The 24,267-nt window shown below is 38.8% G+C and overlaps 1 protein-coding gene across 4 annotated transcripts in view; it reads right to left on the bottom strand.

The window, feature by feature from the left end:
- LOC116858884 (metastasis-associated protein MTA3) overlaps positions 1-24,267 on the bottom strand; it is a 102,793-nt gene that overhangs the window by 54,616 nt on the left and 23,910 nt on the right. For all 4 annotated transcript variants that reach the window (XR_004381037.1, XM_032843833.1, XM_032843831.1 and 1 more), the window contains exons 3-5: positions 23,600-23,717; positions 11,751-11,853; positions 8,360-8,459 (exon numbers count right to left, since the gene is read on the bottom strand). Coding sequence is in view for 3 of the 4 variants with exons in the window: in XM_032843833.1 (XP_032699724.1) it covers positions 8,360-8,459; positions 11,751-11,853; positions 23,600-23,717 (321 nt within the window). In the remaining variant the exon portion in view is untranslated. The remainder of the gene's footprint in view (positions 1-8,359; positions 8,460-11,750; positions 11,854-23,599; positions 23,718-24,267) is intronic.

The raw sequence follows: 24,267 nt of genomic DNA, 5'->3' as shown, positions 1-24,267 counted from the left end.
TTCCACCCTCATGCACACATGCTCTCTCTCAGAAAAAAAAAAAAAAAAAAAAATTAAATGCATGATTGATCATAACGTAATGACAGTATTCAAACTTGAAAATCTACTACAATGACAGTAAATATGGCATGAGAAAAGCCCTTTTAGACAATCAATAATGCCATAATCAGAAGTAAATCAGACACAACAAAACTAGGGGCGGGGGGGAATGTATCACTGTTATCATCATCTCAACAGACAACTAGTATTACTAAGCCCTCACTGTGCCGGACACTGTTCTAAGTGATTCACAAGTACTATCTCGTTTAATTCTAAAACTGATGCTATATAACCCAGAGACAGATTTTTCCAGATTTTTCCATAGGGTGCCAGAGATCTTCTCCAGGACACTGAGACATCATATCTCTGTCCCTCCCAGTGAGGACATAGCCTCAAGAGCCAGAAGAGCCCAGCATTTGTGAGTATGACCTTAAACAAAGGTGCATAAACTATTCAATGTAATTTCTTCTGCAATACTGATGGAAGCTCAGAAAGACTTGTACCATAGCAAGAAATCACTTACCTTTCACCCAATCTGGGAGGCCAGTTTCAGAATTCTACACTCCTCCAAGAGTCCGGGGGCCCAGGAAGCTGCCCCGAGGCATGCTCTGGGGAACCCCTGAAGAGCCATCAGTTTCTCTATGTTTGGACACATACATCCGCAATTTACAGATGTGTGTCTGTACACCCTCTTCTTGTCAACAGATAACCCCCGAAAGCAGGACAGGCAGGTTTTATACAACTCTTATTCCCATCACAGATGCAGAAACTCAGGCTCAGGTAGGTTAAGTAACTTGCCTAAGGCTAAATGGATCATAAGCTATAGATCCAGGGGGAAAAGCCCATAGAATCATAAAAGTATATCCATTTGTACCTCCATGTTCATAGCAGTAATAGTCACCATAGCCAAAAAGTAGAAGCAACCCAAATTTCTACTGACAGATGAATGAATATGATAAAATATTATGCAGACTTAAAAAGGAAGGAAATGATGACAGAGATTACAATACGGAAGAACCTGAAAACATTAAGCTAAGTGAAATAAGCGAGTTACAGAAGGGCATATACCGTATAGTTCCACTTAAATGAAGGACCTAGAATAGTCAAAATCACAGCAACAAAAAGTAGAATGGTGGATGCCAAGGGCTGGGAAATAGGGAGTTATTCTTTAATGAGTACAGAATTTCGGCTGGGGAAGAAGAAAACATTCTGGAGATGGATGCCAGTGTTGACTGCATGACAATGTGAATGCTTTAGGCCAGAGAAGAGTACACTTAAACACGATTAAAATGGCAAATTTCATGTTGTGCCTACTTGACCACAGGTTTTAAACAAGTATATCCAATGCCTAAAACTCTCTATAATTCCTGGTCTTTAGACGGTGTCTGTTCAGCTCGGTGACACAATGAAGCTAGAAATTCAAATATATGTAATCACTCTTAGTGATGAGATGAATTCAGTAAAAGATTAACTAAAATGCTAAGTAACAGTTATCAAAAATAACATACTCCAGGGGCGCCTGGGTGGCTCAGTGGGTTAAAGCCTCTGCCTTCGGCTCAGGTCATGATCTCAGGGTTCTGGGATCAAGCCCCGTATCGGGCTCTCTGCTCAGTGGGGAGCCTGCTACCTCCTGTCTCTCTGCCTGCCTCTCTGCCTACTTGTGATCTCTGTCTGTCAAATAAATAAATAAAATCTTTTAAAAAAATACTCCAATGACCTATTTTAATAAAACTTACTGTCTTATTCATTCTCAGATATTTACTGAACATCTAGGATATATATAAAAAACTATGCTTGGTGCTGGGAATTCAGCAGGGAGGATAATGAGGATACAGTCGCTATACTAATGGATGCTACAAGCCAATATGTAAGGAAGGGGAAGAAGAGAGTGAGAGACACACATTAATGAGATAATCACAAAAATAAGTGTTTAATTACAAACAACAAACATGGAGGAAAGTGGTTGGTTCTCTACATGAGCACGTCACAAAGTAATCTGCTGTAGATGGATGGATTAGGCAAGAGAGGAAGAAAGAAGAGCTAAGGTGGGGCTGTGAGGGCATGCAGGCAAAGGAAAGTGAAGTTGCAGAGGTCCTGTAGCAGGAGGCGCACCACGGAACCAAAGGCAGGCTACAGGCTGGCTGGTCCCAGAGGACACAGAGAAAAAATGTCAGGGCAAGCACGGGACTGAAGAGAGGGGCCAGATAAAACCCCACAGGTTTTTTGTTGATGGTGGTGGGGATTTTTGACTGTTTTAAGGATATGGGTTTTTACCCTGAAAGCAATTAAAAGCCACTAAAAGGATGTAAGATAGGAGACAGCAAAATCAGAAATGCATTTTAAAAAGATCAGATAGAAGAATTAGAGATGTTCCAGGATGCAGTCTCCTCCCTACAAAATCAACACAGCCTGACCTTTCTCAGAACCAGACTCAGCAGCACAAAACCTGTCTCTAGTACTGATTCTGTCACTAATTAAATAAGAATCTTTATACAAGTTACTTTGTATTATCTCTAATATGATCTATCCTTGAAGATTTCTAAGGCCTTGAACAACTCAAAAAACTCTTCTTCTAAGATCTTGTCCTCCAACTTGCTTTAGTCCTCAGGATCCAAGGAAAAGAGAAATCTAATACATATATAATCACCTGTTCTCTGAGACTGAGGCTCCCTACCAGTGCACGTGGCATTTGGCCCCTCTACCCACAGGGTACAGACCACAAACAGGAAGTAACAGGCTAGGCCTTCCACCAACTACCACTTACTGACCACCTCTGGATTTACTTTGTTCTAAGGAATTCTGTTTTCACAAAGGGGAGAAGTGAGGTCAATGTAGGCCGTAAACTGATTTCGTTTCTCTCTCTGACTATTGTACAAAATACACGTTACATTTTAATGAAATGAGGGTGAAATCCATAGAGCCTTCATGACAACTTTCATTTTTTCACAATTATAAATCTTATCATGTATCTTAAAGTAGTGTTTGAAATTCAGTCTAGCTATGATTTTACCAGATTTCGAAACAAGGATGTCAGACCTAAGGCTCTGCAGGCAGATTACCTGCTTCCAAAACATGACTGGTGATTCGACAAGCAGCATACAGAGTCTAAGATAAACAGATGCTTTGGATTAGGAATGCTGAAAGCCAATGGCAGTTCTCACAGGACAAACCACAGAGAAAATCACCTAGAACAGCCCCCCCCACCCCGGCCCTGCAGTTCTAGAACTCCACCCTCTGAATGAGAGGTCTTCAGCTTCAGACTGGTCACCTGATAGAGATAGATACTAACCTGATCTATACAGACCTGAAAACACCGACAGAAAAAATAAGACCTTGACTCTCCAAATTCAACTGAATGATGAATCTAATTTTCATTTAATGACATAAAACAACTTATCAGCTTTTCATATGATAAAACAATCTGTAAGACTCATGTTAGCAACTTATAACTAATCAATATTTAGCCACTCCCTCTCACTTCTATAGTAATGCCCCAGGATCTTATATGTTAACATCAAAGAGAAGGCATGATACCACTGTTCAAACAGGATTAGAGGTGCAGACCATGGCATCTGAAATAACAAAGGCCACTGATTTCTTCCTGCTTTTGTGACCTCTGAAAGATGTCAGTTTTATGGCATTGAAAATAATCTCAACCAAAGGAGCACCTGAGTGGCTCAGTCAGTTAAGGGTCTGCCTTTGGCTCAGGCCATAATCCTGGGGTCCTGAGCCCCACGTTGGGCTCCCTACTCAGTGGGGAGCCTACCTCTCCTTCTCCTCCCCACCTGTGCACTTCTCTCTCACCATCTCTCTCTCTCTCAAATAAATAAAATCTTAATAATAATAATAATAATAATAATCTCAACCCAAGAACAACACACAGAAGAAGTCCAAGTAAAGCAGAACCTAGAATAGCACTGCAATGCTATAAACAAAAGAGCAGATCTTCCGTGCAGCCTAATCCAAGACAGACAACAATACAGATTTTTAGGCCTAAACCATTTTAACGAGAGTGAGGGAGAAGAGGTAATCTGGGAGAGGGACTATCTCAGTCAGAGGCAAGAACAGATCAAATCCTGTCTCTGAAACCAGCTGTACAAACATGACAAAACACAATTTCTTGGGCCTCCGAGGACATTTCTGCTTTAAAAAGTAACAGAGTAGTAAACAATTTAAGATAATAGATGTCAATACAAAGTGGCTTCCCAACTGCTAAACACCAAAGGAAACGAAACAGAAGGAACGAAAACACTGGAGCGTGTGAAAGCCCCTGCCTAGGAGCGTGCAGGCCAGGACTGCAGCAGATACACACAGAATGATGTTTAGACTGATTACGGTACATCGGTCCTGTTCTCTTTAAAGTGCTGCTTCTACAAACAGCCTTCACGGACAGAAACAAATACTGAGTCTGAAAGACTGCCCTCTTTGAAAAAAATTCACCCGCTGTCCCACCAGGCACCACCAGTGGGAAGCAGAGAGTCGCTGGATGGGGAACCAAGAGCCCACGACCCTGCTCTTCACCTGTTCACACCTAGCTCCAGGCGAATCCGCCCCTACTGTCACAGAGCTCTGTAGCTTCTCCAGACCAGGCCTTGCCCTCTCACTCCTGCCCCGGGAGGGAAGGTGCTGCACGACGCCAGGGAGAGCATCGGCTGTGATGATCTGGGAAGCATTCTCTCAGAAGAACAGTGTTAAACCACAAGAGACTGGCTATGTAAGTAACAAGTTTATCTATACAAGAATGGTCATGCAACATTAAAAACAAAAACCAAAACAAAAACCTTTCTGATACTTATGATATGAAAAGGTTCATTTTATACTGTTCATTTTATATCGTTAGGAAAAATATGTTGGGAGGAGGCAAAGTACAAAACTCCCATTTAAGTGACTTCCACTGTGTGTTAACAAGAAATTTCACGTGGGTCTTATCAGCTCTTTTATAATGTGTTGCTTGCACAGAGACAGACAGATCAACAGAACACAAGAGAATAGGTTACAAATCCAGAAGCAGACCTGATCATATCTGAAACCTTGAAGTAAGAGAGAGGAAAGCATTACAAAATCATGAGGAAACAACCAGTTCAATAAAAGGTGTTGCTGTATTTATTTTCCATAGAGGGTAAAAAAATCACAATGAGACTTCTACACCTCATTCCCGTCTTAAAAATAAACTCCAGATATATTTATAATCATGCGTATGAATAACCTTTTAAAGCTATTAGAAAAAAATAAAATAATAATGCAAGTGAAGAATGGGCAAAGGATATGAATCTAAAATATAAAGAAGAAAAACCCTGAAGACCCAATAAACATATGAAAACCTGCTTAACCTTATTAAGTAAAAAACACATGAAAATGAGATAAGCATCAGGTTAGTAAAAATTTTAGGCTGAAAATATACAAGGTTGAAGACAATATAAGAATGGATGAGGAGGGGCGCCTGGGTGGCTCAGTGGGTTAAAGCCTCTGCCTTCAGCTCAGGTCATGATCCCAGGGTCCTGGGATCGAGCCCGCATCGGGCTCTCTGCTCAACGGGGAGCCTGCTTCCTCCTCTCTCTTTGCCTGCCTCTCTGCCTACTTGTAATCTGTCTGTCAAATAAATAACATCTTTAAAAAAAAAAAAAAGAAAGAAAGAATGGATGCAGAAAGGAAAACATCCACTGACTGCTTGTGGGATTATAAATTTCTACCTTGGTATACAGAATAACGTGGTTGCATTTGGTCAAATTCAAAGTGAGCAGAACCCTATGAATCACTATTCCAATTCTTATTATGGGAGAAAGCTCGCATACACGCTCACAGAGGATATGTGTTGGAATTTTCAATGCAGCATTATGGGTAGCAGCAAAAGAAAAAATGTTTTTAAAGCACTCCAGATGTTCATCGTTAAGAGAATACATAAATAATGTGGTGTAGTAGACCATGAAGGAGTACTACAAATACTACCCAGTGCTTACAATGAGTGAGCTGGGCATGTGTTTATTAACAGAGCTAGATGTCAATAACAGGCAAGTAACAAAATGTCATAGAGTAAATTGAAATCCATGCAAAACAATCTTTATGTTGTTTTCAGACACACAAATACAGAGTGAGACCAGAAAAACACAGACTACATGTAGATAACATAGCAGATCTGTTACAGTGGCTGCCTCTTGACAGGAGGCTGGGGTGAAGGGCGTCAGAGGTGTGGAGGGAGGGTGCAGAATAGAACTAGGGAGAGAATATTAGAGACTCAACAGTATAATGGTTGAGATTTTCTGTAATCCAAAGAACTAAAATGTGAACATTTGTTTTAGGCGGCATTATGTGGAGTTTTATTACATTATCCTCTGTACTATTCCGTAATTTGCTGGTATTACTGTTTATAATGCACAAAGAGTGACTGAAAGGAAATATTACAAAATGGTAAGAATATTCTACTCTGGGTAATGAGAACAAGACTTCTTTTTGGCTGCTGCTGTACTAAATTTGTCAATTTTTCATAAAAGCATACACTGATTTTAGAATTGGGGGAAAAAACAGGAAAAAAATGTAAGTGGTGATTAGATCCCATATAATTTTGGTTCACAAAAGTATCAGTGACAGGATTTTGAAGGTTTTTACAAACATGACATTTGTACTCTCACTCCTTTAGTAAAGTACTCTGTAAGTTCTAAAAAACAAAGTAAGAACCTATTTTGAAACCCCTGAACTTTTATATAAAATATTCATGTACCAATGGAGAGAACAAAACGTGCTTTTATGAACAAGAGTCTAGTCTCTGAGAAAGCATAAAGAAAGGGGCTCCGTAATGGCTACGGAGTATTCATGCTATCACCATCATCTATAGTGTAAGAAAGCCGGGTAAGAAACCAATCTGATGTGCATTCCAGTATGAGTTTTAATATTATTGTTGTTTTTATATTATTGTGGCATTTCAAATAGGAATAGAACCAGAAAGTAGTAAAACGTATCACTGTATTCCATTCCATCAGAAAACAAAATTGCAACTTAAAGAGCAGACTTGGGAAAACCTGTCACGGGGTACTGAAAATCAGCCCCCTAAGTGAGAAGGTCTGGGTTAGCACTGAAGAGCTTGAGACAAAGAGGAATGGTCAGGTCTTAGATATATTTTGAGGGGAGACATTTTTAGGACTTTTGGTGCATTTTATTTGGTAGTGATTATGGCCTGAAGAATTGAAAGGAAGACGGGATTGGAAGATGTATTTAAGTTTATACCATAAAACTCTAAATGATAAATTTGACAGAACCCAAAAACAAATTATTGCTCCCATTTTTTCTGCATGTTCTGGGCAAGCCTTGCATTTGTGCTCATCACCAACAGAGCACAGTGGTGACGTTAAGGACACCAGAAACTAGTATTCAGAAGAGGCAGGAGAGACAATGTGTTGTCATGAGTGATGGTGTAACCAGCATTAGTAAATGGTCTCAGGGAACTGCAGAGGCAAGATGATCTACATGAATAAGCTGCTTGTAAAGGGCCATGGTATTGGGGGGGAAAAAAAAGGAATACTTATTACATGTGATGGGTATTAGTCAAATAATTTAACCTCACCAAACCTCAGCTTTCTCATCTGTAAAATGAGCATCCTACTATGCTTGTCGTGGTAGTCAAATACAGATTAACTTCAATTGGCAAAAACCTGCAGGTCCACTTTGCTGGAGGGTGCAGAGAAAGAAGCCAAGAGCCTAGCTCAGTGCCTGGCTACAGCAGGCATTAGTGGTATGAACTGAACATGGGAAGTTTTGCTTGATCAGGAAATGAAAAAAAGCAAACAGTCTTAGAAGCAGCAACCATAATATAATGAAATAATGCACAAAAACAGAACCTCTTTCTAATGAACAGACACAAAAATTTAAATATTGATACTGAATAATGACATAACAGAATAACTCCTTTAGCAACAGTTTCAAGAGGTGGTCACGTCTAGGAAAAAAAGTGTAAAGCATTATATATGCTGTACATGTAACTACGCAGTATATATGCTGTTCAACAATCTAAGTACACAGACTACAAGGAAAAAAGCATACAAGTGGAAAGAGATGGGTCAGAATGTTAAGCTGTTTTCCCCAGAACATTCTTTTACCATTTCATAGCTACTCCATCAACAGTCCCTCTCACTTGTCTCAGCTCACAAACACAAGAAGGGACTTAGGCATGGGCCTCGTAACCCCAGTTAACCCATCAGGTAAGCCAAATCAACCTAGCAGTTAGCAGGGCAAAGAGCCAGAAAGCTCTCCCATCTACAACATGCCATACTGGCTTTAAAACTGAAGAAGCAGTGGAAATAAAATGCCTAAATTTCAAAAAGCAACTTACCAGGGTGATGTCTCGAGACGCCGCAGCTGCGCTCATATGCAGACTCGGCTGCCTCACAGAACTGCTGCAATCAAGGGCTCGAGCGAATGTCCCCACGGCACTGAAAAATCCACAAAAGCAAAGAGGAAAAATTAAGGCTCTGCTGTTTTTTTATGTTAAAAAACAAAAAACAAAGAACATGCATTTGGGTAGTGCATGTAAACTGTCAAAGTTGGCAGTGAGGATTCGGGGGCTGGGATCTGAGGTCTGAGTGTGGGTCTCAGCCTTGTCTCCAACACATGCTGGGCCTTGGGCGAGATGCCCCCGTTTCTTCCTGTGCAAAGAACAGTGTTGGCCAAGAAGAGCGCTACATTCGTCCCCACGACATTTCCTTTCCAGGGCAGGAGGACTCGTTTCCTTCTTGCTCTTGGAACGGTCATTCAGGGACGATCTCCTGGAGTGGACCGCACCAGACAATGTGCCTTGGCATAGGGGACAGCACACTGATGAAATCAATCTCTGTCTGCATCTAGCAATCTCAGAAATGTGCCATCCCTAAGTGTATCAGCCTCCAAGAGGTAATCCTCTAAACAGACTGCAGGGGATTATTATCCATCATCATTATGGCTGGGGCTCATCCTGGGCAATATTCTTCTTTACACAGGAAGAAAGGTAAATTTACACAGGTAAATTTACACAGCCAATGTAGCTGTCAGATGGATATGAGCTATGGAGGAAAAATAAAGGAAAGGGAGAAGAAAAAAAAATAAAGTCAAACAAGTTCTTGGATGTTTGAGAATCAAATATTAAATAAAAAGTATTTTCTGTAAGATTTAAGCATCAACAAGCCAATTTATGATATATGGGTTATTATAAGGAAATGGAGGAAAAAGTGATTTGTGCGCCATAAAGAAGGGAAAGACCCATTACAAAATGCCATGGAGTAAACAATTTGGTACTGAGCTGTGCTCAAAAAAATGAGAAGTAAAAAAGCTGCAGAGTTTGACAATTACTGCAAAACAAGCTCTGATCACTTTTTTAGCCCAAATTGTGAAATCCCAGTAACATTTTTTTCCTTGAAATGAGGTATCATCAATTGTAGCAACATCTTCCTACGAGGGCTCAAGATATAACAGATTCCCATTAAAACAAAACAAAACAAAAAACAATTACAACACTTTTTTCACTTAATGATTCAGAAAGCCTTCCCATAAAGCATGAAATGAACACAAGACTTGCTGCTTGCTCCTTGTGTTTTATTTTATTCCCTTTCCTTGTTGTCTGTATTTTAAGCATGTTAGCAGAGGAAGAAATTTTTTAAATGTCCTAATCAACATATAACACAGGTGCTTTTATAAAAGCATACACAGTGCTGCTCTGAACCCATTCATGTCACTCGCACCCAGGGCAAGAAACAAAACGCCAACAGCACCCCAGAAGACTCCTCATGCTCCTTCCCAATCTGTACTCCCTTCTTCTTCCCAAAAGAGAACCACCATAATGGATTCTAACACCATGGGTTAGTTTTGCTCACTTGAGAACTTACTAAAAGCACATACTATGCACTCTTTTCACATCCAGCTTCTTCTGTTCAAAATATGTTTATGGACTCAGGCATGCTACTGGTTATAGCCGTGTTCCTTCACTCTCCTTGCCATGGAGCATTTCTTTGTCTGATGCCCCTTCTCCAGCCCCACTCTCTTGATGAACATCTGTGTCCAGTTTGGGGCTACTCCAGGTAGTGCCGTTAATGCCATCTGTATGTTTATTTCTGGTGCACAGGTGCATGTATGCACGTCTGTTGAGTACACATTCAGGAGTGAAATGTAAAGGATGTAGGTGTCTGATGACACCAACTTCCGCTCCCACCAGCATGACGGGGGAGAGCCAGCTGCCCCACCTCTTTACCAATGCCCTGCCTTTTAAATTTTAGCCACTCTAGTGGGACATGCAATTGTATCTGATTATGGTCTTAATTTGTATTTAGAGGGTCTTTTTTAAAACAAAAATTTAAAAAGGGTCAGGTGCATCTCTTTGGTAGTGTCTCTCATGCTTCAAGGTTTCAAGGAAAAAGGAAATTGTTATGGTCCTTGGCGATCAGAAAGAAGAAAAAACAATGAAAATCAAATTTGAAACTGCAATGTCTACTAAATAATCCCAGGCCTGGATAACCTGTCTGGAATCTCTAGGCCAGTGGTTCCACCAATGATTCATTCCCACTCCCAAATCTTCAATCTCATCTATCCCCTGGACTGGCTTCCCCAACAATGTACTTCAGGTCTCCATCCAATCACCAGGGGCCAGGTGTGCGGGCGCTGGAGTCTGAACGCCCAGCCACCAACATGAAGTGTGACTTCGAAGGAGACAAACACTAGGTATAGTGCTAAGGTGGGCTGAAGTCCTTTTCCCCTTTGTGTTATGATAAAAGTTCAACAGAAAATTACAGAACATAACGAAGACCCTTCTAATCATATCTACATCTATCTGATTCTAATATTTTGCCATGTTTGATTTAATTTTTTAAGAAAATAAATACTAGAAATTTTAGAGCCTCCTATTCCCATTCCTAGAATTCATACATATAATAAGCATATGCATCTATAATGCCCATTCATGAAATGAGACATTGTCAGTACACTGTAAAACTTTTTATAGGTGATCGTACCATGCCTATCTTCACTAACATTATTTTTGAGATTTATCTCTTTGCTATATATCCCTCTAATTCATTCATTTTCATTGTTGTAAAGTAATATTCTACCACTGAAAATGCCTCAATTCACTTACCAATTTTTCCACTATTTACAATGCTATGATAATCTCATTTACCATCTGTTTTGCAGTAATTCCCCCATGAGCATCATTTAACTTTTATAATTGAAAAATAAAAATACATTTTTGTCCCATTCATTTTCTTAAAGGGGGAGATGGGTGAGGGTGGTGGCAAGTCAGTCAGACAGCCTTATAAAGGCTTATAAAGCTCTCAAAGGAAAGCCATAGGCTTAGCAATAGGCCCTACTCATAGGCAAGTGCTGTAAGAGGAATTCAAGGTGCACATTACCACTGACACCTGAATAGTCCCAGTCTAGAGTAAAAGAGATAACTGCTCTAATTAAAGGCAAGGGATTTCAGGTATTGAATTTCACTTATACTATTCCTTAGTGGTCAAATTTTTACAAGAAGCATTTATTATGTTTCTTAATCTGTAAATTAATAAATCTATTCTCAAACAAAAACTAATGGTTAATCATATTCAGGAAGTGGTGTGATACGTCATTAGGTCTTTTCACATAATTAGAAAAAAAACACAACCAATGGAAAAGGTAGAATACAAGGGAAGGAATATACATACACCTATAAATTCTCTTCTACAAAGAAAAGATACTTCTTGACTCAATAGTGCCATACTTACCGTGCTACAACTAAGAACTGGTCAATCTGTCGATCCGTAAGTGGGCTATTTGGATCCCAAACTTTAACTTCCAATTTGGACTGTTCCCTCTCATCTGATTCTCCTGTCCGGGAACAGAGGAAATGGAGTCTTGTTACTTAACAAGGCAACTGTCACATACGGTGTTGTGGTCACGACGGCATTCACAATGTAAGATCAATGTTTGTGGTTCTGGTACATTCTTTCAGACAGCAGATGGACACTTTGTAAAGTGAATGGATAATAATACAACTAAACCAATCATTTGACATCTTCATTTAGTCAGTAACCTTTATTTCCGGAGTACCTGCTGTTGTGTGAGGCACGAAGCCTCATGCTGAGGGATACGAAGACAAAAAGGAAAGCACTCCTGCCATGAGACACTTTCACTACAGCAAAACTAACACATAAGTAACTCTGATACAAATGAAAAGAAACAGATGTCATAAGGGACATACAGAAATGGCTGTAGTGGGTTGCCTGGGTGGCTCAGTTAAGTGTCCGACTCCTGGTTCTGGTACAGGTCTTGATCTCAGGATAGGGAGATGGAGCCCCATGTCTGGCTCTGTACTTGGCAGGGAGTCTGCCTGAGACCACTTTTCCCCTCTGCCCCTCCTCTCCTTCCCTGTCTCTAAGAGACAGAGAGAGAGAGAGAGAGAGAGAGGGCAAAGAAGGAAGGAATGGCTGTAAGATTCTGAGGATTGGAGAAATCACTTCAGACTAGTTAGGGAACGATCTCATAAAGGGGATGGCTTTTCTGCTAAGAACTCAAGGGTCCGAGGGGTACCTGGGTGGCTCAGTTGGTTAAGCATCTGTCTCTTGGTTCGGCTCAGGCCATGATCTCAGGATCATGAGACCGAGCCCGCATTGGGCTCCATACTCAGCACAAGTCTGCTTGAATATTCTCTCCCTCCGTTTCTCCCCCTGCTCACAATTTCTCTTTCTCTCTCTCTCTCTCAAATAAATAATCTTTAAAAAAAAAAAAAAAGGGTCTGAGCGCAATGGCAAGGAGAAAGGCTTAAAAGTTATGAGAACGTGAGCAAAATCATGTGGCTTTAAAATGGGATAGGTGAAAAGCAGCTCTTTTTGTCCAGAGTACATTAAGAGGAATGGGAGGAGATAACTAAGAGTAGAGTTTATGAACCTCTCCTCTTATGCAACCATCAGGCAGGACTCAATGTCCAAAGAAAGGACAGGAAAGGAAAAGAGACTTGGGAGGCAACTGGGAGTCTGAGAGAATAAGAAGCCTAATAAGAAGCCATGGACTTCTTATTAAACTGGGGGCTGGGTTGGCTCTGTGTTACTTCTGATCACCGCATCTATAACAGGAGGCAGAGTGCCCTGCACTGACACACTCTAAAGCTAGACACCCCCAGTGACTGACAAACCCTGGCTATGAGACTGTAGCACTCAGTCCTAGCAAAGCAACAAGCAGGTATCAGCGGCTCAGCAGGAGAGAGGGGGCAGGGGAGGGTGGCAGACCCAGCCTTCCTGCCCGCAGGTCTCCTAAGTCGGCCACGGCCATCAGGGTGGGGCTCGCCCAGCTTGCCCCTGGTTCAAAGGCAGGAAACCACAGAGCCAAACTCCACCCTCAACATAAAGAGGCACAAGCACAACAGAGTGAGTACCAGGCCAAAGAGATCTCAAGTGTTTGAAAGGATTTCATTTTTCATTGTTTTTGATTACGATTCTCAGCAAACTAAACCAAGACATTCAACATTAGCTCAGTTAAAACCCCCAAAATTTACAACCTGCATGAAACTTGAGAAAGCTAAATGGCACACTTACACTTTCCTGTAATCTTTGAATAATAAAACTCAAGAGGTAAAATGATAAAAAAAAAAAGATAATGATAAAATGAAATCAAGATGATTAAATGATGACACTATTCCGTATTAAGCCCCTATATTACACTACATATTCCAGAATGTCACAGTAAAACTGATCTTCACTTCCAAATTCAAGTTAGTTAAATTGATACATTTCAGTCCCATCCATACATTCTGCAGCACAGAGCAGAAAGATTAATTCAATATAAGAATTCTAAATAAAGGGGCGCCTGGGTGGCTCAGTAGGTTAAGCGGCTGCCTTCGGCTCAGGTCATGATCCCAGGGTCTTGGGATCAAGTCCCACATTGGCCTCCCTGCTCAATGGAGAGCCTGCTTCTCCCTCTCCCTCTGCCTGCTGCTCTGCCTACTTGTGCTCTCTCTCTGTCAAATAAATAAAAATCTTTAAAAAAAAGAAGAATTCAGTCTCATAAAAAAAAGAATTCTAAATAAATTCACACAAACAATAATAAAACATTCCTGGAAGCATTCATACTAATACCTAAAATGCAGACAATACCATGGGATGAGAACCAAAATAGCAGCAGCAGCAACGACAAAAGAATAAATACAAAAATGTTCCATACCAAACAGCCACTCTCAGCTAATGAGAATTCCCCATTTTGGATTCACCATATAATTAATTACATTTATATCACAGTGTGGTCACTTCTTCACAGGGGACAACTTTTAAGAACCTATTTAGAATCTATAAAACTAAATTCTCAGCTAAGCTAGCAGTAATCTTTGGAATGGTTTTAGTAACTGTGATATGAGCCAGAGATAGGATCAAGATTAATTTTAGGATCTGGTCATGTTCATTCTAGTCAACATAATAATCTCACTTCCCACCTCCATTTATGATAATCTGTGCAATTCTAATCTAGTCCCACACAAGCCCATGAAGGTCTCCTTAATTTCTGAGTTCTTTTAAAAAAATGTATTTACCAACTACTTACATGAGTGTACACAGCACCTTGTTTTTGGTTCATAAGTTCTTCATAATTTTGAAAAAAATGTACATTCAGCAACGATTTTAAATGTGATAGCCCTAACCCTCCAGCTATATATATATTTTTTAAAGATTTTATTTTACTTATTTGACAGACAGAGATCACAAGGAGGCAGAGAGAGAGAGAGGAGGAAGCAGGCTCCCTGCTGAGCAGAGAGCCTGATGCGGGGCTCAATCCCAGGACTCTGGGATCATGACCTGAGCCTAAGGCAGAGGCTTTAACCCACTGAGCCACCCAGGCGCCCCTCTCCAGCTATATTTTAAGGTTTCTAGAAAATATGGACAAGGAAGGAAGGAAGGAGGAAGGAAGGAAATATGGACAAAATAATTCTTCAGTATTACCACCCTAAGAGCACATGATGTTCAAAGACTCTGAAGAACTAAAACTGTATGGAACTCATCCTACGGGACCTTTCCAGAGAACTAGAAATATTCTTTGTTCTAAACACAGTTCATTTTCATTTTCTTTGTACCAACAATTAGAGTACTATACTTTTTATGTTATATTTAATTCAGAAACTCACAAGGATGCCATTTGTCACCATTTTTATTTAATATTGTTCTGAAAGATTGGCTAATGTTTTAAGTTATGAATCAAAGGAATAATAAGTTATAAGAGACAAATACATGGGATCTAAAAAAACAAAACTCATAAAAACAGACAGTGGAATGGTGATTACCGGGAGCTGGAGGATCAGGAAATTGGGAAGATGTTGTTTAGGGGTACAAAATTCCAACTAGTAGATTTAGTAAGTCCTGGAGATTTAATATGCAGCATCGTTATTATAAATCAACAATACTATTAACTTCAAAGCTCATAAGAGACTAGACCTTAATTGTTCCCACAACAAAAAATAAGTAATTATGTGATGTGATAGCAGTGTTAGCTAAGCTACGGCAGTAATCACACTACAATATATAAATTCATCAAATCAACACAGTGTACACAAACTTACACAATATTATAGGTTAATTATATATGATTTATTATCATAAAAACTACGTACCTAGAAAGGCAAAATAAAAATAGTATAAAAAATTCAAGTGCCATTCCAAAGGAAATACAATGTAAAAATGTATCTTTTTATTATAGGAACAAAAATATAAAACGCTGAAGTAAAACCGGAGTTACGTTTATATAAAGAAATTACAAAACTTTCAAAGAAGAAAACTTGAGGAAAAAGAGTAAAATCCTAAGGCTATCTTTTCTGTACAAGTATCCCAATAGGTTAAATTTCACAAAATTTAATTTTGGAAGCCAATAAAATAATTTGAATATTAATATCCACAAACATTATTAAGAAGAGAATAACAGGGGCGCCTGGGTCACTCAGTCATTAGGTGTCTGCCTTCAGTTCAGGTCATGATCCCAGGGTCCTGGGATCGAGTGCCACATCAAGCTCCCTGTTTGGCGGGAAGTCTGCTTCTCCCTCTCCCATGCCCCCTGCTTGTGTTCCTTCTCTCACTGTATCTCTCTGTCAAATAAATACAATTAAAAAAAAAAAAAAAAAGAAGAAGAATAAAAGAACTAACTAAACTGGGTGGGATTATATTATCTAGCAAAATCTATAAACAATGCTGCCCTGGCACAAAAATAATCAAAAGCATAGAAAGAAACTAGATCACAGAATAATTTATATTTGAGAATTAAGTATTATTATAATAACATAAATACTAACACAAAAATAGCATTTACTGTTTACTATTTCCCAAGAGCCCTTACTGCAGATTTCTCAACCTCAGCACTATCAATACTTAGGGCTAAGTGACTCTTTGTTATGGGGGTCTGTTTTGTGTGTTACAGGATGATCAGCAACAGCCCTGGTCCCTCGACTCACTAGATGCCACTGGCATCTGTGCCCTACCCCCCCCACCTCCACTCCCTCCACCAGCTCTGACAACCAAAAATGTCTACAGACACTGTCTAATGTCTCCTGCCCATGGGTTGAGAATTACTGTTCTACATGGTTGCAATCAACACCAGCTTCCACCTAATAGTTATAGGCTGGTGTTTTTAAGTTAGTTAACATCCACCATGTTATTGAAAAGCATATTCTCCAAAATTACATACTAAAAAAAATAGGGTTTATGGAAAAAAAAAACCTTTGAAACTCTATTACACTTGGTAACCAGAGTATTAAAAAAGTAATATTCACTAATAAGAATACTAGCCCAGTTAACTCTCTACCACCATTTTCAACAAAACCAAACACTGGTTGACCCTTTATCTCCTTAAACCCCAGACTCACACCTCTTCCACTGAGATGCAGGTCAGTGTATACAGTTCCTATAAAATTTAAAAAAACAAAACAAAAAAAAACAACGGGTGTAGGTTTCCTCTTAAACGCCAGGTAAAATATCTTCCAACCCCCCTTCATCTGTATCTCTTAAGCTTCCCCATATAGTTTCACCATAATGGAAAGTGCCACAGATTTTAAGGCCACTAAACCAGCCATTACTTGCTCTAGAGGAAAGCCCTTCTTGTAGAATTTCCATCTTTTTTTTTTTAAAGATTTTATTTGAATTTCCATCTTTTTTCTCTTCACCTCTTTTTATCTGTAAGAATACTGGCTTTCCCGATCACTGGGAAAAGTCTCCTATAAATTGACCCAACTTCTACACTATACTATGATATTTCCCTATTTATCAACTGCAAATGAACAAATTCAAGTTTCAAAAAAAGTGAATATGATAGCAGAAGAGACTATACTACTTCAATTCTTTAATTCTCAAAGACAGCTACCTCCCCAAATCCCCAAGAATTATTTAATCAGTAGCAGTAGGCAGTGCGGGTCAGGGGAGAAGCAACTGCAACAGTGAACAGGGACAGTCAGGAGCCATGCGAAATGCTCTACAGAATTACTTCATGGGATCCTCACAGCACTAGGATATGTGCACAAATACTACCATTAAGGAGGAGAAAATGGGAACTTCGAGGAGTTAGTTTTCCCCACGTTACTCAGCTAAACTGATTACTGCCAGGTTTTACACAAATCTGTAAATCCAGTCATTTTAGTTTATTAATGTTATAATACTTTTCTGCAGTTACAAATTTTAATTTAATACATAAATGGACTTTTAAAATTTCAGTATTACAGTGAAATAATACAGTGAAGAAATAAAGCAAAACTCCCCAAGAGCACATCTTTTTCAATGGAAAGTTCTCTAGGTGGTTTATTCAAACTCAGTAAAAGATTTAAAATATCAAAGAAACTTTCACCTTCTTTTGCAAACTATATACCGATCTTTCCAGATCTTAAGAGTTTGTTAGATGGTGGGTAGCCATAAGTAAATTTAAAAATTCTGAAGCTACAAAAAGATTTATTCACTAGCAAGACAAATGCCACAACAATGTCTTAGAATCCATCAAGACACATTCACAAACAAAGCAAGCCTGTCATATATTCTGGCATGGTGCTGATGCTGCCACCTACTCAGATAGTAATTCAAGTTCTGTATTCCATGCCAGTGCAAATCGGAATCTGGCCACACTGGTCAAAACGTACCCAATCAAGAGTATCAAAAGGGTTGGTAAACCCAGACTGCAACAAGTCCTAAATATCTGTTCTTGAGTATGATATTTTCTACTATTTAACTTCCCTGCAAACAGGTACTAGCTACAATAGGAATTTCTATGATGGTAATGTCCGTGTTTTCCAAAAGTGGTTTAACTGTTGGTGACCTATTTGCCACCCTACACCCTTCTCCCCTGAAAATATATTAATTACAAAACAGAAGGGGGCTCTTTAGATCTTGCATCTAATTAGTTGCCTAATTACAAGTGAAATGAAACACGTTGGATATGCTAACTGCTTTAGGCTGAAATAGGAATCCAAAGTGACTTCTTCATTTATGATGAAAAATATGGTGTTTTTCTTTGTTGAAAATGAATACTTAGAGCTATATGACTGAATCTATACTAAAAAAAAAACAAAAAAACACAAGATCCAGAAGTAGCCTTGAACAAAGAAAAAGATATCCCTTGTTTCTAATTAAGATTTTTCAAAGCCATCAAAAGTCTGTTCTCCCTAAATTAACTTTAAAATTAACTGAAATGCCAATAAACATAGTAAGGAAGATTCAAGCTGATAATAAAGTTTATTCAGAAAAATAAGAGGAGGATTAGCCTCACCAGGTATTACCACACATACAAAGTCGCTATAATTAAACCAGTGAGTTCCTAGAACATTAACAAACAAACCAGTCAGACAGAATAAAAACCTCAAAACAGACCCCCACAGACCCATAGGAATAGACTCAATATTATGAAATGACCAGTCACCTCCCAAAGTAATAGAAAATATTAATATAATTTTAATCAGAATCCTAATGAAATCTGGGAAGGAAGTATTTGACTAACTGATTAAAAAAAAATCAACAGTCGGAAAAATATCTCTGAGATGAGACACCTCCCCACCCTGACACACACACACACACACACACACACACACACACACACAGGAAATTTTAAGAACAATGAGGGGAAACTTACCCTACCATAAAACATGGGATAAGAGACAGATAAACTTGGATCTGTCACACAATTAAACACTGAATATAATTTCATGGAACTCAATATGATAGGTAACAAACAGGGAGAACATATTAAATTAGTAATGCTGTTTGACAGTGGGCAAAGAGGGATGATCTGAGGAACTACTACTTTTTGATTTCAGTATAATTGCATTTTCTACCACAATTCCTATTATTTGCAACAGGAATCTAGTGGAGTGCCATTGTTATGCTATGTTGCAAAGGGACTTCATCCTACACACATCTGAGTGGCTTCTCTCTGGGCTGAAGAGACAGGACTCTAAGAGTGAAGTACTGAACAGCAGCCTTCAGCGTGTCCTTCTCTTAACCCTAAGGCTCACTGGGGTATCTCAGGAGATCCAGTGGGGCCTTCTCTTCTACCTTACCCACAACAAGCTGCTTTTCTTATTTTATTTAAGGTCATACTGTGTAGTGTTTCATTAGAAGAAAGTGTTCTATTACCTAAATAAAATTTATAAACCACCCACCCAGAAGACTGCCAGGAGAAACACTATATTAAAGGTAATTAATACTTGTTAAAGAACTATAAAAGATCTATTACATTAAATGAACACTCAATCACATTTTCTAAATACGAAGTATGCCTTTGTCAGGTAACTCCCCAAATGCCACAAGCTGTTAAGAATCATTCCTCTCACCCAGAAGAACTTCAAGTCTGTTTTGGGAACTGTAAAATAAATTTTTACATTTCATGTATCATTTTGTTTCCTAAAATCATCTTTTAAAATTCTGATCTAGGGAGATATGCTTTCCAAATTACGTAGCTTTAACATTTTTCAGGGGTAAATACCATATTTATTTATTTATTTATTTATTTATTTTTAAATATTTCATTTATTTATTTGGCAGACAGAGACACAGTGAGAGAGGGAACACACAAGCAGGAGGAGTGGGAGAGGGAGAAGCAGTCTTCCCGCTAAGCAGGGAGCCCCATGTGGGGCTCGATCCTAGGACCCTGGGATCATGCCCTGAGCTGAAGGCAGAGGCTTAACGACTGAGCTACCAGGTAGCCCATAAATACCTTATTTAAATAGTCTTCCAGATAAATGGGATTTTGTGAGATTCTATGATCTGATTGTTCTGCCCACTGTTACTCGAAACATACCAACTTCATTACCTGGTTTAGCATTTATCCACGAGCAATACTCAAAAATTTCCAGGCTTCACAGACCTGTACCCCTGGGGCAAATAATACATTATATATTAATAAAAATAATTTAAAAATAAAATAAAATATTTAAAAAAACATTCCAGGCTTTCTATACATCAAGGCTTGTGCTCAGTGTTTAAGGGAAAACCATACAATCAACAGCTCAGGTGTTGATTTTAAAATTTCTAAAGTCAAATAATAAAAAATAGTATAAAAGATAACATCTGCACAGTTCAAAGATGCGAGGGATGAGCGTTCAGGGAAGAGTAACAAAGGCTGCTTAGGGGATGCAGGATTTGGGCTGGGTGCCATACACACATGGGCACAAGGGACCTTGCTGGCATTTGGCCTGTGCACAGATGGACTTGGAGAACTATCTCACTGGGAACAAACACTTCTGTACAGAACTGTACACCTAAAAGGGTGGGATGTACTACATATAAATTACACCTTAATTAAAACAAGAGGAAAAAAACCCCACCTATAAATGACTACCCACCTGTAAATGACTACCTGGAAGACAATTTGGCATTTTGTATAAAATTTCAAACACACAAGCCCTATGACTCAGCAAATCTACTTTGCCACTTATATCTGGAGTACAAAATAATCCATTTTTGCATTACAGCACTGTTTGTGAAATTTAAAAATCAAGTTTTAAAAAAATAAAATAATATTTAGTGAATACTTAGGTACAGTGATATAAGTCTAATATCAAACATTAAGGACTAAAAACATAAAAACTACTTCTGGAAGATAAGCTGATTTACACAGATAAGAATGCCAATTAAATATAATTTCTCGGGGCGCCTGGGTGGCTCAGTGGGTTGAAGCCTCTGCCTTCGGCTCAGGTCATGATCCCAGGGTCCTGGGATCCAGCCCCGCATCGGGCTCTCTGCTCAGCAGGGAGCCTGCTTCCCTTCCTCTCTGTCTGCCTGCCTCTCTGCCTACTTGTGATCTCTGTTGCTGCTCTGTCAAATAAAAAAAACTGCTCTAAAAAAAAAAAAAAAAAAAAAAAAAATATATATATATATATATATATATATATAAAATTTCTCAAACCTATAATAAACTGGTTCACTACTCCCAGTCTGTTCAAAATCATTTCCAAACACAGGTGAGCACAGACACAGAGTTCTTTCCTTTGAGCTTAATCTTTATTGACTGACCTTTCCTGGTATTTAAGTTCATGAGAAGAAAGATGTCTGTAGCCTGGCATTACTGACACCAATGTGTACTACAGTTCACAAACTCTATCTTGAGTAATTGTTGATTTAACTTTTCTGTGTACATTTTCTTAGAAGTATGGCAAGATAAAAAGGGAGAAGAACCAATGGAAGAACTCCTGTTTTGTTTTAATTTTTGTTTAAAGTTTATTTTAAAATCTCTACACCCAACATGGGGCTCAAACCCACGATCCTGAGATCAAGAGTCACACACTTCTGAGCCAGCCAGGAGCCCGGGAAGAACTCAGATTTTTTTTTTTTTTTTTAAGATTTTATTTATTTATTTGACAGAGATAGAGATCACAAGTAAGCAGAGGGGCAGGTGGGGGGGTGGGGGGAGAAGCAGGTTTGCCGCTGAGCAGAGAGTCCAATGCTCCAATGTGGGTTTCAATCCCAGGACCCTGAGATCATGACCTGAGCCCAAGACAGAGGCTTAACCCACTGAGCCACCCAGGCGCCCCGAACTCAGATGTTTTAATAATCAGAGGGCAAAAGTAAAAGTGGAGGCCTTTCTGTGAAGAATGCACATCATAAAATGCCTTAAAGGAAAAGACTAATAAATTTTAAATTTCTGTATGACAAAAAATATTAAAGATTTAAATTTAAAATCACTAATAAAAAATTTTAATGAAATAGTTAAGTGTATGTGGGGGGAGGGTATCTGTAATATTTATAGACAAAGGTAAATACTTCTGTGTTTACTTACCTTTAATAGTCAAAGAATTCTTGCCAATACATAAAAAAATAAATAACCATGGAGAAAAAGCACAAGAAATTTAAAGGAGAGCTAAAAATAACTAAGGCAAGTATAATCTCAACTTCAAAACAAAACAAAAACCCCTAAGACAATGACATATCAAAATTGGGGGGGGAGGAATGGAAGGTGAAAAAAATCCCTCACAATCAGGGTTGGCGAAAGCACCTGGTTCTTTCAAACGTACAGGAACACAGCGTTTTGGAAGAGCAGAGGAGCATTTTCAGTATGTAAAATGTATATACCATCTCACTTCCAAGAAGTTATGCTTGAAAAATATTTATACAGCACAAATATATGTGTAAGTTTTCTAGGAGCATCAATTTGTAGCACAGAAAAATGTAAATACCTAACAATCTATCAATAGGGGACTGAAAGAGGGAATGATAGTACATGCGGGCAAATGTAAGACCTGCAGGGTCACTGAAAAAAATAAAAGTCACATTACTCCTGTGAGAAGGTGCTAAAGAAAGATACACTGTGAATGGAGAAGAGCAGCTCCAGAAGATCACGTGCAACATGGCCAGTCCTGGACCAGTCCTAGACCAGTCCCGGGAGGCGGGGGCAGGCCAGCGCAAATACACCCCAAACAACCACAGGCGTGAAACGGGGATTTGAAGTGAAGGAAAGGGGATGGTGTTCGTTCACTACATCATACATTGCTATGTCTGAAGAATGTTTTACTTTTAAAATCAGAAAGTAAAGATTTTAAATGTACAGTTATAAGAGGAGAAAGGAAGTTATGTTCTAAGTTGTTTTTAAAATGTAAAGCTCTGAGTCCTCCCTCCAGTACATAAACTACCCCAGATTAGCCCAAATTCCAAAATGTAACTGTTCACTAGATTCCAGGCCACCTCAGACAGATGACTTACGGGCATTCAGGACCTCAAGGCGTAGATGTGTCACATTAAGACAAAAGTTCAACAATATGAACATTCTTAAAGTTGCATTTAAAAGGAAAAGCATAGGGTCAGCTGGTGGCTCAGCTGGTTAAGTGTCAGACCCTCTTGATTTCAGGGTCGTGAGTTCAAGGCCCATGTTGTGCTCCACACTGGGCATGGAGTCTACTTAATAAAATAAAATATAATAAAATTAAAGGAAAACACAGCCAGAAAACTCATAAGAATGTAAAATAAATAAACAACTCCTCAAATTATTTTCTGTTGCTATTTGTTGTATTTCTACAAGTGGAAGAACTTATAACAGTTAAACTTTAGCCTAAAAGTCTCCTTTCCCAGATGAGGAAAAGGATATTTGAGTTTCAAGATATATTTGTTTTCGTAGGACTGAAACCCAAAGGAAAACATACCTTCTAAGAGCATCTCTGGAATGTCTGCTTGATATCTAGGCCCCACTCTGATTTCACCTTTGTCAGCTAACAGTGTTTTCACTGAAGGGTCGTAGACCAATGAGTAGAAAAAGGTGTCCTGAAAAAAAAATGACAGAAAATTTTAGGTAAACTTAATTCCTTCTACTTTTTATACAGCAATAAGGCCAATGTCACCATAAAGAAACCATAAAACTTCAGAAAGTACTTAAGATTTCATTTTGGTGGATAAATTCATAGATCTTGAACAAGAAAATGATGTTACTGTCATCATGTAAAATAGCGTAAAACTAAATCAAGCAAAAATAAACAGCTTACAATAAAGGTAGACTATCAGGTTTTGTTGTTTGTTTTAGTCTAAAAGAAAACCATTTAACCGCTCTAAAACAAGATTCTGGAAAGCTAGCAAAGCTAAGCTGTAAGTCAAGTAAGACTCCTGAAGTCGTATTTCAATCTCTAAAGCCCATACTGAACAATGAGGACACCTGGCACCCTTACTTTTAAAGTGTCCGTCCACATTTTATCAGTATGTTAAAATGCATACACATCTCACATTAAATAAAGTTTAGAAGAGTTGAGCTTAATTGCAGTTTACTCATTAAAATGTCACATTGTATTATTTAAACATCTATTAATTCCAATTCTGCAGC

This window comes from Lontra canadensis, unplaced genomic scaffold (genome assembly GCF_010015895.1).
Source record: "Lontra canadensis isolate GAN:19392208 unplaced genomic scaffold, GSC_riverotter_1.0 scaffold144, whole genome shotgun sequence".
In the NCBI taxonomy this organism is placed as follows: Eukaryota; Metazoa; Chordata; class Mammalia; order Carnivora; family Mustelidae; genus Lontra; species Lontra canadensis.
This window is presented reverse-complemented; position numbering and strand designations above follow the sequence as displayed.